This window comes from Corvus moneduloides, chromosome Z (assembly GCF_009650955.1).
Source record: "Corvus moneduloides isolate bCorMon1 chromosome Z, bCorMon1.pri, whole genome shotgun sequence".
In the NCBI taxonomy this organism is placed as follows: Eukaryota; Metazoa; Chordata; class Aves; order Passeriformes; family Corvidae; genus Corvus; species Corvus moneduloides.
Window position 1 is genome coordinate 64,468,797 of NC_045511.1, and position 14,238 is coordinate 64,483,034.

General features: G+C 36.7%; 1 protein-coding gene across 3 annotated transcripts in view; it reads left to right on the forward strand.

Moving 5' to 3' along the window:
- GLIS3 (GLIS family zinc finger 3) overlaps nucleotides 1-14,238 on the forward strand; it is a 168,009-nt gene that overhangs the window by 24,916 nt on the left and 128,855 nt on the right. For all 3 annotated transcript variants that reach the window (XM_032096918.1, XM_032096916.1, XM_032096917.1), the window contains exon 2: nucleotides 10,010-10,217. In XM_032096918.1, coding sequence (XP_031952809.1) covers nucleotides 10,087-10,217 — 131 coding nt within the window. In that variant the 5' untranslated portion in view covers nucleotides 10,010-10,086. The remainder of the gene's footprint in view (nucleotides 1-10,009; nucleotides 10,218-14,238) is intronic.

Below are 14,238 nucleotides of genomic sequence, written 5' to 3' on the forward strand. Positions count from 1 at the left end.
CTTGCATATGACAGAAGTTTGAAAAATTACCATAGCAGCTCATAAAGCCAGGTTCTGTTTGTAAAAAATTACTTACATACTTGTGAATTTAACTTCACTGAAATTCACTGGGATGATGTCCTCAAAAATCACATGATCCATTTTGAATATTTTACTCTTACCTATTTAGCACATTCTCTCTCTCAAACTAATGTAAAGATGGTTACCACTTGAATTTTTTAGAGGTATGGAGGAGAGATATGCTGTTGGGTTGACCAACTTCTTAAAAAGATTTCAGTGTCCATCAGGACATTTGTGTGGGTTTCTACCCTTTAACAAAGGTGCTCAGCTCAACAGAGCACGCAAACACTTGCCTTTTTTATGCCTTTGTCTGTGAGCACTTCTTTCCGCTCTTCAGATGGCCCTCACAGACACCATTGCATTGGGATACCACTGTGGTTTCCTGTGTCTTTACCTCAGACCTTAGTCAGTAGCCAACTTTGGCTGCCAAGCCCTGCCAACACGGCAGCCTCCTCTTCGCAAAGTAATAGCTGTGGTTAAGACGTCATTCTCTGTAAATCAATTTTGGCAAGGATGACGGCTAAGGGCAGGAGCAGGACTGGTATTCAGGGACCTAAGCCATTCAATTGGCCTTAATCCTCCCTCTTATTAGCCTGGCTTTGTGGAAGGTAGATGGACTCACTTTAAAAAGATGAAACAAGCTTTCTTTTTTGTTTTTTTCTTTTTGGTAAGGACAACAAAAGACCTGGGAATTAATAAAAAAAAGACTGGGATTAATTAGTATGCCTTGGGCTGATGAAAAGAATAACGAATAAAGAATAAAATTGAAAGAAAAATGTCTAAAGCTTTGAGAGGAGTGGAAGCATGTAGTGCCAATACAGATTTTAAATACTTCTGGCTGTTTGTATAATTTTCCCAGGGTTTGCCTCTCATTGATATGAAGAGCTAAGGTGGCAAGACAAGTAGAAAGTTTTGTTTGAACCATGAAGATGCTGATAGTGGCCTCCTCTAAAAGTCAGTTGCAGTAATAAGAACTACAGTCATTCTATTATTACTTATTGGCCGTATATTTCATAGAATGGTTGCATGTGAAGATAGTAGTGAAAATTTCGAGTGAATTTGTGGTAATCATGCTGGTGGACTTGTAAGGACTAATTTCTCAGTCTAGAAAATGTTCTTCCAAATAGCTCTGATGTACTCCTATCTTCTGAATTGAGAAAATTCATACTATGCATAAGTAAGTAAACCTTTCTGTAGGACAGATGATCTGGTAACCACATGAGTTTGTTTTATGAATTGCACTTGGCTTTTGGGTTCTACATAATTGTAACTATTAGTTTAATTGATTTTTATGCTTCCTTAAGGACATGATTTTCTGACTTTATGAATTAAGGACTTTTGGCAATATATTTACAGTTACTGAATCCAGGGTATGTTTGAGCTAGTTGTTGTGAAGGTGGAAAAGCAAAAGATCACTGTGGGAACTTTTTAAATGATGAAAATAACCTGTGTCAAAATAATTTTCTTTTCCTTGACAAAGTACTTTTGTTTCAGCAAAAAAAAAAAAAAAAAAAAAAAAAAATTTCCATTGTGTGTGGAAAGAAATGTGCATAATGGCTTGAGATAGTGCTACTGTAGCAATTCAGACTTTGCCGGTGTCTGATAGACATGCTTGAAATGTATATATTAGTTAACAAGATTATCACTTGAAAAGACAATTGTCTTTTTACAGAGAAGTTTTTCTGAGGTGATAAAATATACTGATATTTAATGAAGCATAAAAGTTTTAAATGAACCATGAAAGCAATAGTTAAACTAATTAACTGAGTATAAAGCCTCTTAGAATATGTATGTTATGTGGGCTGTATGCTTGTTATTTCTGCCTGGTTAAACTGACAACTGTAATAACATTCTTATCTTTTAGGAGGAGCAACCTTAAACAGTATCTTGTTTTTAGTGTGAGGAAAGAAAAAAATGTACTGCTCATAAACTCAGGGACAACACTGTTTGAAAAATTATGTCATAGTGTCCTTGAACAATTGACTTTATCTGGGAAACAAAAACATACTGAATGTGACTGCAAGTTACTTAGATTCTTGCTTCCATACTGCAGTTTCTGAAGTTCTTTCCATGTTAACATTTGTCACCAGTTTTAAACGGATACAACTATTCAACAGGTTGGCATTTATCTTTTTTTTTTTTTTCTGCTCCTGGTATGTTTTGGTCTCGTAAAGGAGGAAGGATGCTTTTCTGAGAAACAGCAGTCAAATGCCTTTGTAATATCTGTAAAGATTTAGAAAAGGAGCCTCACATGGGATTAGAGTTTAACATTAAACAACATCTTTATTGCATGCTTTTTTTGCTGAACTCATGCTATTGCTGCATCATGATGTCCAGTACAGTCTGTCAGTGATGTATTATGCGGCAAAGACTGAGACCTGCCCCATGCTGGAGGTAGAAAGCAGTCTTCTTGCTCCTCTCTCCTCTGCTCAGGACTCCTGCACAGATGGTGGCAGGTTTTAGTTGGAGGATGTTGTCACAGAGCACTGGAGTTAAGGCTGCCTTAATCTGCTGAGAATCTGTCGCCTTACTCTTGGTGCTCTGCTGCATCCCCGTTTCTAAGTGGGTAAAGGAGACAGAAGATCTTCCCTTTGCCTGGGGCCTGGAGGAAGGGGTCTTGTTCTTCCCATCACTGCCCATGCAGGCAGGCTGACAGGAGAAGCGTGTATAAGGTGTGCCACAAGGAAGATAGCAGTCCAGTGAACACAGCAAGAAATCAGAAACTACTATCTGAACAGAGGGTACATTGCTGTGCTGATTTGCTTTGATACGTGGAATGATAAGGTCTTTAGAGTAATGGATCTACATGTGCCCAGAGTTACAGATAGCAAAGCTCCGATGTGGTATGTTCAAAAACACTAAGAACATTCAGATAACAAGTTATCTGAGCATGTTTTAATTAAAACTGAGGAAAAAAAAAATCAGGAATTAATGGAAAATATTCCAAGAATGTATTTCTGACATGAAGAAAAGCACAGATGTGCAGTGAAGGTTGAACAGTGCTAGAAGTTGTTGTGGCAGGTGAAGTGTTACACAGTACAGAGAATTAATTTTTCTAGAATGTTTTCTTACTGCCCCTCCATAGGTGGCTGCATTGCAATCAGATGGTATCAACAAAGAAGTATTCCAACAAAATTGCTGGAATCAATTCACTTATTTTGCAGATGACTGCAACACTGTTTAAACACTGGGAAAAGTGCTTCCCTATTGATTTCATTTGATTCCTATAATTCATAATATAGGAGGAAGTTTTACCAATATTATTTTTTTATCTGCTTCCCAAGTAATGCCACATATAAGTGAAATTGTAGTGTGTGCTCTCACACACATGCTGATATATGTGTGTTTATTTAGGTCAGATTCAGGCAGTAACTGCCCAGTGGCACTGGAGCTGGAAGGTATTATCTCTAATTCCAATACAATTATCTTATGTTCTTTCAAATATCTGTAAAGTTACATTTTGACTGTAATAATATTTTTCTCTCTGTCTGTACTGTAGTGGTATTTTAAGAAGCTGGCCAGTACTGAAACTTAAAACATGAAACTTGTTGGGTTTTTTTCACCTGATATTATTCACCATTAGATTAATATATTGCACTGCTAGTGGAGTTTTTCTTGTTTTATCCCAGTTATTTGATTATGAGGCTTGCACAATGTGTTAATATTTCAGAAATACAAACTAAATGGTCAGGCTAAGTTTTGTAAATAGAAACTGGTTAGTAATACTGTGGAGAAGTAATAGTGCAAACCAGAGGTGTAAAGCTGTAAGTTTTCTGCAATAGAAGAGCACATACCATATTATCCTAATAAGGACAAAAGCTGAAGTCATCTAATGTTACTGATAACAAATAGGGAGTTACCCATTGCAGCTAAAACACTTATATTTTAGTTCAGTTAAACATTAACTTTTGTGTGCACTAGTTAACTGATAACTTCTTATGTTTTATGCAAAATAAGAAAACAAAGTAGCTTTCAAAATAACTTTTTAATAAGTGATGGATCTTCCTGATATAAATAAACTGGATTCAAAATTAGTAAGAGATATTACAGATGTCTGTAGATCTAATTGAAAATCTTTGTTTTACTGTCTCTATTCTTTCCTGGAAGTTTCCTGAACCTGACTCTTTTATAATATAGTCTTAGTTTAGTCATTACAAGACCACTGTTTTCATTCGTTTAAATTTAGTGGTTAAAGTGTTCCATAGAAGTAGGTGATCTCATTGCTGTCTGCTCTAAACCAGCTAAGTTAATCGCCTGTGAGGTATTGTTTTTACTGGTCGGTTCTGGATAATTTTTTACCTTGGTTCCAGTTGAAGGGAGACATTGTTTTTCATTGTGCTTTGTCAGTCTCTTGTCTCACAGTAGAGTTGCTGCAAGTACATGCTTGATTACTTCATACAATGATTGCAAAGAGCATTGGAAATTAGTGCAAGTTAATTTATCAAGCACACTCTGATTCTGAAAAAACTGCCTTTACAAGATTCAAAGTATGAAGAATATTTAAAGTGCATACACAGTACTTTCTCTTAATACCATGCCATCATATAATTCTGTTTAGTGTATTTTCCTGAGACTATTTTTATTGATTGTAAAGATTAAGTCTCTGTAAACAGTTAAGAACATGGGTATATACAACACTAGTCAGATTAATGGTCTAACTTGGTGTTCAGGTTGGACACTTCCAGAGGATTTGAAGAAAATTTGTCACTAAAAAGTCATTGCTACTTGTGTTAAGAAAACCGTAAGCTATGATCATAACCATGACGTTAAAAACTGAGCTTTTAGGATCTTAATTTCAAAATTTTCTAACTACAAATCCTTGATTTTTTTTTGTTTTGTTTTTAAAGATAATAAATGCTAAGAATCACTGTTTCACTATCATGTAGTATCTGTGTGGTGTAGTGCAGTTGAGAAACTACAATATTTTGTAAGACTTGTAACAGGAATGATAATTCAGCAACTTTTCGAGTGATAGTTTAATAATTTACTTGTACTCTGAAAAACTCCAGCTTGAATGCCATAAAAAAAGCTCATACCTACTGTACTTGTGACTGAATTTTTGTGTAGTTCACCTAGAAACCTCAAGGTCTTCCAAAAAGATTTGGACTTCAGGGTATGATGCCAATTAGAAGAAGCCCAGATTTCCAAATTGCAAAGATTTTGTCTGATCATATGGTCATGAGAGGCAAATGACAATATTCCCCCTACACTGCCTTTTTTAATATATGTTTGCTCCCCTTTGAAGCTCCAGTTTAACACACTTAAAGAAAATTCAAAGGGGTCTGATATCCACTGCCCTGCAGCTAGTGTCTCTGTCTACATAGTTGTGCAGTAGTGCCTCTTAGATGGCTGCAGAAACAATAGAAATCTAGCTGTTTAGTTTAAGGACAAAGGGACAAGAGCTAGCTCTCTAGCAGTCATTAATAATATGACTAAAATTGCTACAGGGGAAGCTTGAAAACTTTGACAGGCTCAAGGTGAGAGGTACTGAGATATTACCATCAGGAAGCAAGTCTTCTATGCAAACATTTGAGTTTGTTCAGTTACCAGCTACTATGAAGCCCACCCCTCCAAAAAGGGTATCAACAACCCCGGCAGATACGGAGACACACAGAGAAAAAATGTGTGTGGTAGCTGGGGGCTGCAACATCCGGAAGATTAAATGTGTTGTGAAAAAAGGCCAAATGTGTTTTCAAAAAGCCTTGGTGCCTTTAATCTATAAGAGGAATACATTCACAGAGTCTGCCTTAGTCCTTTGGTCTCTGTCCTCTTCAGTATTTATTGTCTAACAGTATGCTTTTTTGTTTGTGCCCTTTTCTCCCCATTTTGGTAAATAGAGAGTCCACACGAACAAGACTGGAAGCCCAATAGAAGGGAAACATTGAAACCATCCACTTCCAAAGCTCTTAATGTGTACATTTTTTGTGTATGTGGACACAGAAAATCCCTTAGGGAAATTAACTTTTTCTCCTTTGTTGCAACTCTTTTATTTCTACCTGTTACTCTAGCAGTAACAAGGGACAGGTTTTCAGATCACTTTAGTTGCTTTGTTTCATAGTGATTAGTTCAGTAACCACAAAATTGATTAATCAAAGAGATGTTTGAATTTGATCTGGTGTTATGCATTAGGTATGTATGTAGTGTGTTTCAGAACACCTAACAATTAAAACTGGTTTTGCTTTTATATGTTTTTGTTGACTGTGATTTATATATGGGAAACATGATTTACAATTTCAAAGGTTTGGTGAAGTAGTTTCATTTTTTAACCTGAGTTACTTGGCAGAATTAACAAATTACTGCTCTTGACATGGAGAAGTAGACAAAGGAATTGGTTGGTTTTCAATCAATATCTGATGAAAGAAAATGGTTTTTAAATGAAACTAAGCTCGTATCATACTCTGCCTCCAAAAAGTAAGAGAATTATATAATTAAGAAAAATCTTATCTAAAATTCTGTGTATCTAAAGTAGTTGTATTTTTCTGCATTCTTTGAATGTTCTTCAGAAGATTACAGTGAAATAATTTTGCATTTCAAGGTTGAGTGAAGCTTAGCTATTAACCAGCTATAGAAAATGAACAGGCAAAATAGGCAGGCTAATGAATGAGGAAGTGAATGGATTAAAATATTTCCATAAAATATTTTCACTGTTTTAACTTGTTAATTATTATTGTTATTTATTGATAAGGAGCAGCTTTGGTTTATGTGTTAATATGTTTATTTGGAATAAAGGACCTGCTCTATTCAGCTGTAACTCTTACTGTGAGCTACTGCAGGACTGATTCCACCTCCGCAGTTGTTGTTGCCTTTATTGGACTGTCTCCCAATTTATATCCTAGTATAAAAGAAAAGAAATTACTTCTCTTGCTTATTTAAAATATTAGCTTCACATATTTTTCTTAGAATCTCCAGTGTCATTTAAAACTCACTGATATCCTCCACAGGGTTTCCCATTTATCTCAGCTGATGTGGATTCAAGGCACAAAGGATTTTCTCGTTGTCCTTTCACTGTCTTGAAATTTTCAGGCTTTGGGACAATGATACAGGAAACCTGGACTGAGGGCTCCTCTGGCACATCGGGTATATATGATGTCAAATGCTGATTTTGGACATAGTTATTCTGACAGTTCACATTTTTTCAGAGCTTCTGAACACACATTCAAGGCAGCTTGCCTTTTAGCCGCAGGCTCATAACAGGTGAGATGTCCATGTTGCACCTGTTTAACTTTATGCTGGATCAGATGTGGTCTGTACTTTTGTAGTGGTCTTGAAGTCAGCATAAGCTTCTCATCTTGTGCTCAGACTTAGTTCAACGTATGTGGGATTGTATGCTGCTGCCTGATTCAGATCAAATTGATACTGTTCAGTGACCTGCAGGGCACAAACAAGGTATTAATGATGGTCTTTTGACACATTTATGCCTATATGAAGCAGTTGATGAAATTTTATGACTTTGCTTCTCATAGCAGCAGTCTTTTACTTCGCAGTCTCTTTAAGTGGTGGGAGCTGATGATGTATTCTTCCGTGATAATCTCCCCTGCCTTCTTTTAAGTGGAAGAATTGTTATTTTTCCTCATAACAGCAAATGTTTGTCAATGGTAAAAAGAACAAAACCTTTTGCTTCTGTTTCCACATCAGAGAAATGTTCAGGCAAATGTTCATGAGGACTAGAGTTTTGCATTACTTTTGTTTATCATTCCAGTAATACAGTCTCTCCAAAATACTTAATTTCTCATGTTTTCCTTTCAGTGGCTAGCAGCCAGGCCATGTTTGGCCATCATCCTTACCATAACACAACAAATGGTCTTACCTGCTGTTGGCATGCCTGAGGTACTGTTTATACAGAGAAAATATTAGCAGACCCTGTAATATTAGCAGACCCTTAGAAAAGGAAACCAGGATGCACTGAGGATGCAATTTTCTGTGTTTAACAGTACGCTCTTTTCTGGTTTTGCTGCTAGGATTTGCTTTTTTCTGACATATAAGTTCCAAGCAGCTCAGGTTTAACCATGAATAAATAGCAATTTCACTGTGTCATTGCAGATTGTTATTTGAGATGACCTATGGCCTTTCCCTAGTGGAAATCTGGCAAATGTGCAGTCCTTGATTTCCTGATATGATAAAGTAGATACTATTGTTAGTGCTGAAATTTGTTAAAAGTGGCTTTTAAGTGAAGGGTGTCATCCAGGAAAGGATCAGTATATATTTGGCACATTTTCTCAATGCTAAATAGTAGGTTTATGTCTTACCAAGATTTATATATATATATACACACACTCTGGAAGCATCACAACTGTATTTCAGTGTCAAACCCAGTGGGATTTCCTACATTGTTATAGCATGCTTCTCTTTTATATCATTTGGTGCAGAATGTCTTTGGTTCTACATACTAAAGACACTTTCCTGAAAAATAGCTAACTGAACATTTATGATACACACACACATATAGGCATATTATGTGTTTTTTATAGTGTGAATGGGGCTTGTAAATTTTTTATTTCACCCCATCCAGCTTTTTGCTAAGAGGAGGAGTGTTCATGTTATTATCAGAGGCAATTTACATTTTTTGCCTAATATTTGCTACTGGTTACAATTTAATTCTCTGTAACATTATGAAACCAACTGCTGAGTAGCACACTGATTCAGTTTTAGTGCGTTGAAAATATGAATGTTCCTGCTTCACAGGAAAGAAATTAAAATGCCTTTCTTTTTCTTTTGATTTAATTAAACATCTGTAGTGGGAACAGACAGTAATCCTACAAGAGCTTAAATGCTTTGTTCTGGTGTCCACAGTGGAGTTGAGTGCAGAATAAGGAATTCTCTTTATATGTTTGTCCTTGGAACTATTTGATCTAGAGGGGATTGAAGGATTTGGGTTTTCCTCCTTTGACTGGGAGGGCCATAAATGCCTTAATGTACTTCTTCCTGCAGTCCACAACCCATCTGAAGAACCTGGAGAAAAACTTCTATGAGCTGTACAACCATGTCAAAAGTAGATTTAGTTTAGGAAAATAGTTTACATTGAAACACTTTTCACTGCTTGTCCTGATGTTGCTATCCTGCTTTGTGGAGTATTCTGAACACAGGGAAGCAGTTAGAAATGTGAATTGTCTAATTATTAATTTCCAGCTGTGATGAGATTTTGCTAGATGTCCAACAACTTCCATATTATGACCTGCATTTTAACTTTCTGCTCTAAATGTGTTTTGATGGAGGCAATCTTGTAAACCACCTCCTGTGACCTAACTCACAACACAAGGTACACTGGGCGTTTTGATGGTATGTCCCAATGGCCAGCTGCCTTTGGCACTACTGTGTATAGCCATCAGTTTGAGTCATGGCAGCAGTGATTAAGAGCAGACTGTGGCATTTAAAGAAAGTCCAGAATGCTTCTCAGTTTTGATTCAGCTCAGATTCCTCTACCTAGCCCTCAGAGGAATGCTGGGTTCCAAGCTGTAACTCTCTCCTGCTGGTGAAACTATGCAGCCAGCACTGCAGTCTGTGTGCATATTGGTGGTGTCCTTGCTTTTTGCATGGCTGGTGGTAGGAATGATGGAAGGGCTTGCAATGGCTTGGAGCTGTGGAGCTCGGGTTATGGCGGTGTTCTGGCAGCCGCCTTGGGTTCTCTCTTCCTGTCTTCTTCACAGAGAGCTGTCCCTCAGCTGAGGGCTGCTGTTTTACCTGGTGTTTTTTCTGATGTTTTTCCATCATGTCTGGTCGTTAGTTTATGTATGTCAGCACATGTTTTACACATGTAGAATCTACTAATTCCCCTGTAGAATTACTGCTTTTTATGTTCTGCAAAGAAGCTTGCAAAATTCTTGTGTAGGTCCCCTGTTTTGCTCTCATCTTAGGATTCCCATTACTTTCTGGACTCTGCAAAGTGATGTGAGTTCTGTGCCTCATCACAGCTTCATGAGAGATAAATAGTAACCTGCTTTGTTTATTTTAGGAGGTCTTGGTTATGGATGCAAGCACAAGTCCATTGGAAAAGGCAGCGGCAACAATACAGTAGTCGCCAGCAATCCCATGACAGTTCAACAGCTGGGACCTCTTTCACCTTTGGCAAATCAGCTTTCAGCAGCATGCAACCAGATCAGCCCTAGCTTACAGAGGTCTATGGATGCTTCCAGCCAGAGCGCTTCTCTGTCAGATACAAGGTGCTCAATTGCCTTTTTATCTTCAGTACTTTAAAAGGAGGGGGTTTAATTCTTCTGTGATTAAAATGTGACATTTCTGATTATTAAAATCAGAAAATCATTCTCTGTTATGCTACAGGAAGCTGAATTCCATGCAATTTAATTCAGATCAGCTATAATTATACTGTTTGGATCATTCAAATAATGGGTGAAATTCGGCCACACAAAATCTGTGGATGGTAGGACTTTTTTATTAGATAAATGCTGTTTTATAGTCATGAACTAGATTTTTGTACTAGGTATAGGAAATGTTACAGAGGATGAAAGTAGAAATAGTCCACATGTTACATCTACATAGTGCTAAGAGTGCCATGTTGGTGCCTGTCAAATAACTCTAAGGACAGACAAAAAAATGTAAGTGCTCTGACATGTTTTGCTCTCCTCATCAAGTACTTTTGCTTTCAAATGGTTTGTTTACATAATAAAGTTGATCAGATCAATTGTCTCTGACAACGTGTTAATTTTCCTAGTTCTGTTGAGAAGCTAAAGAAAACTATGACCTCTTCCTGTGAATGTTGCCCTTTTGTATCACTACCCCACAGATAAATACTTATTAATTAATTTTAAATGCTTAAATAAGTTTTGAGATTATGACTATGAGTATTGTCAACAAACATGAGTTAGAGGAAAACAGGTTTTTGACAAACACCCTACAAATACATTAGGCACATCCCTGGATGTTAAGCATACAAGGAGAAAACATTCTAGTGTGTTATTTTGGAATCTACATTCCCCGTTGCCTACTGAGTTGAAATGTAGTTTCTGATTTATAAAAGACCACAAGAGTCTTTATTCTCAAAGCAGTTTACGTTTTGCTATGTTGCTTTATTACAAGCCAAGGAACATTCTTGAAATAATTAAAGTTTGTTTTGTACAGCTGGAAGAAAACCTTGCTTTACTCTTGGGATAATTTTTAACGTTTCTGTCACTTCAATTGAGAAGACTCCCTCCCCTGTGAAAATTTACAAAATTAATTATGCTTCCTATGTTAACATGTCAGCAAAAACCATTCAGTGCTAGGATGATGACAAATGACAAATCCAAAGACATGCCTTTCAGATTGAATAAAATTGATGCTAGAAAAATATAATTATATAATTGTTATTTAAGTTTTAGGGGTGCCTGTATGGTTCCAAACACTGAATATGTGGTTGGATGTACTGTGTCAGTACTCAGTTATACAGTTTTTGTTTTATTTCAAAGAAACATTTACTAAGGGCAAACAGAAGCTGAAACTCTGGCAGAACCAAGGCTGTGGTGTCCCTAGAGTATCTTTTAATGATTTATCAATGAAGGTGTTATAAAATAAGTTTGTCACACAAAGAGTGTCCGTTTCAGCAATCTTGACCTCAAATTATCTGTTTTGTAGGACAAAACAAGTTTAAACTCAGATTTTTAACTCACAGGTTGTCAAAACAGTTTGGGGTTTTGTTTGTTTGTTTGTGGTTTTTTGGGGGGGTGGTTATTTGTTGTTGGGTTTTGAGCTTTTGTTTTATTTTTTGATTAAATTTCTTCAGCTGTAAACTGCTTTTGCCTAAATGAAATTGACTGATTCTTCCTGCGCAGAGTGCCTTCTCTGGATTTGATCTCTCAGCACTACGAACTGTGTTCTGGCAGCTCAATCCAAAACAGATTATTTGCTGAATTTACCAAAGCCAGAGGGAATTTTCTTGATTTTTACTGTTGGAAGAAAGAAAACAGTTGGCAAAATGAGAGTTTTGCTACAGATAGCATCACATTCTGGTGTATAGACCATGGGGGATAAAACCTTCCCCATCTTTTTTGAGTTTCTGCAGAACTTTCTTGGAGTATTCAGTTGTGTTGCTTGAAACCAGATGTAATACTGCTATTTGCTTAGACAAAAAAGGACCTGGGAAAGAGCAAAGGGTTCTTAGCTAGTAAATGGAAGACCATGAAGAGAGAAAAAACCCATAGTTTTCACTCTTCCGTGTTTATGTTTAAGATTCTGGATTATATCTGACATTGTGGCCTCTGTACAAAGAGGGAGAATATAGTGTAATTGCAAGTAATCTCTTGTAAATGATAATGAAAGATCTGGTCCAAACTCAAGGTGGTTTAGCTTACAATAAAGCAGATGTGTCAGTTAATACCATCTGAGAGTCTGGCACTCTGATAGATCTGGTCCTTCATTTTCATATTAGGCGTATTTATTTTCCCTCCACCAGAAAATTACTTACTTAGTCACAGTGTTGGCTGAAGTTTAAATAAATCTTCATTTCTTTGGGAGCTGGAATCTTTATTATTTTTGAATTTAGATGCTGAAGTGGGAACCAAGCTTCTTCAGAATATCTGGCTCTTACTTATTTTATACTTGGAATTCTGGGCCAGCTTTTTATTTTTGTCCTATTATGAGACTTTTAAAAGACAGTTTTTCTTCAGATTCACTGATGGATATGTCCCTTTGTGTTAGGCATTAGTAGCTTTTTGTATGACACTGGTCCTACTATGCATCTGATTAAAATTCTTGTCAGTACAAAAATAGACTTTTTATCGATGCACAATTTCTTTCTCTTTATTCATAAAAGAGAAAATAAAAATTTAAAGAAACAATCTAGCAAAACACCCCCATCCTCTCCTTATATTTTCTAGGTATGGATATATACAGCATAACCCGGAGAAGTCAAACCTGGCTTACTTGTCTTGCTCTGTTGAAAACTGTGGATCTGTATTTGGGGTCACAGCATACTAGCATGATTTAATCGCTCTATAATGAACTGTGCTTTAACAAAGCCCATTGAAAACAGACCCAGCAGCCTAAATCAAATTTTTCACAAACAGTCATCCCTTTAGATCTAAATCATATACAAGACTGACCTGTCAGTCTCATTTTTCTCGCTTCTCTCAATGCAAATGGTAGTCAGCATGCTAACTGTGCTTTTTGTCAGTGCTCTGTTTTGCAAGTGCCGTTTAAACCCTAGTGGAGTAACATAAGGTCCATGACAGTACCCTGCACTGACACAGAATCAGAACAGGATGTTTCTTATCCTGATACAGCAGATCAACGACGCATTACAAAGCAAGTATCTTGTGCAAAGGAGCATTTAACTGTCTCTCCCACTAGTCACCAGAGCAAGGCTTGCTGTTCTTTTAAGCTACATTTTCCCTGCTTGTGAGCTATCTTACAGATGCAGCACCTGCAAACTACTTCCTCTCCCTCTCAGCTTGTGCCAAGCTTCCCCTCCTGTGTCCTTGATCAGTCATTGAAATTCTGTGCTTCTTCAAAACTGTGTTGTGAAAATAATAAACTCAAGAATTAATGCTCAAAACATAAGATGTAGAGGCTTCTGTGAGCTGGTCGGGTTTATCTAGCTGCATACCCGATTCTTCCTATTGTTAGAACGCCTTAAACATAGAAATTTATGTACTGATAGCACCACTAGCTGGCAGGAAATCCAAGTCTGCCTGGGCGTGAACTGGAAACAAAGAAATAAATCCACTTGACCTTTAGCCAGCATTTGTACCCATGAATCAGGGCCCCTGATGTCCTTTTATTTCCTTTCAATACCTTCCTGTGGAAAACAATACTTTTAAGGGCCTATATGTTGGGGGTTTTTAAGCTACCCGAAGAATCTTTGCAGCATAAAGAACTTTCATAATATCTCTGTGAAAAATGAATGATAACAGCAAGATTACGCTTCTGTGAAGAATTTTTACTGCTGACTTGGAGGCAGATACATCTTCAAATCAAAGCTAAAAAACCCCTTCAACCAGTTCTCCTACATTACTCATTTATTTTGTTTGTTTTGTAAAGTTAGATATTATCTATATTTATAAACTTAATATATAAAACTCCTTTAGGGAAGTATTTGTAATATTTGTATGCATTACAAGTGACAAAGTCATTCAGATTGAATATTTATTCTCTATAAATCAGTTTTCTTCCTGTTCTTTTCAAGCACAAACAATGGATGACTCAAATCAATGTGAGTTTCATATAAGGCAGGAACATAATGCCTTGGCT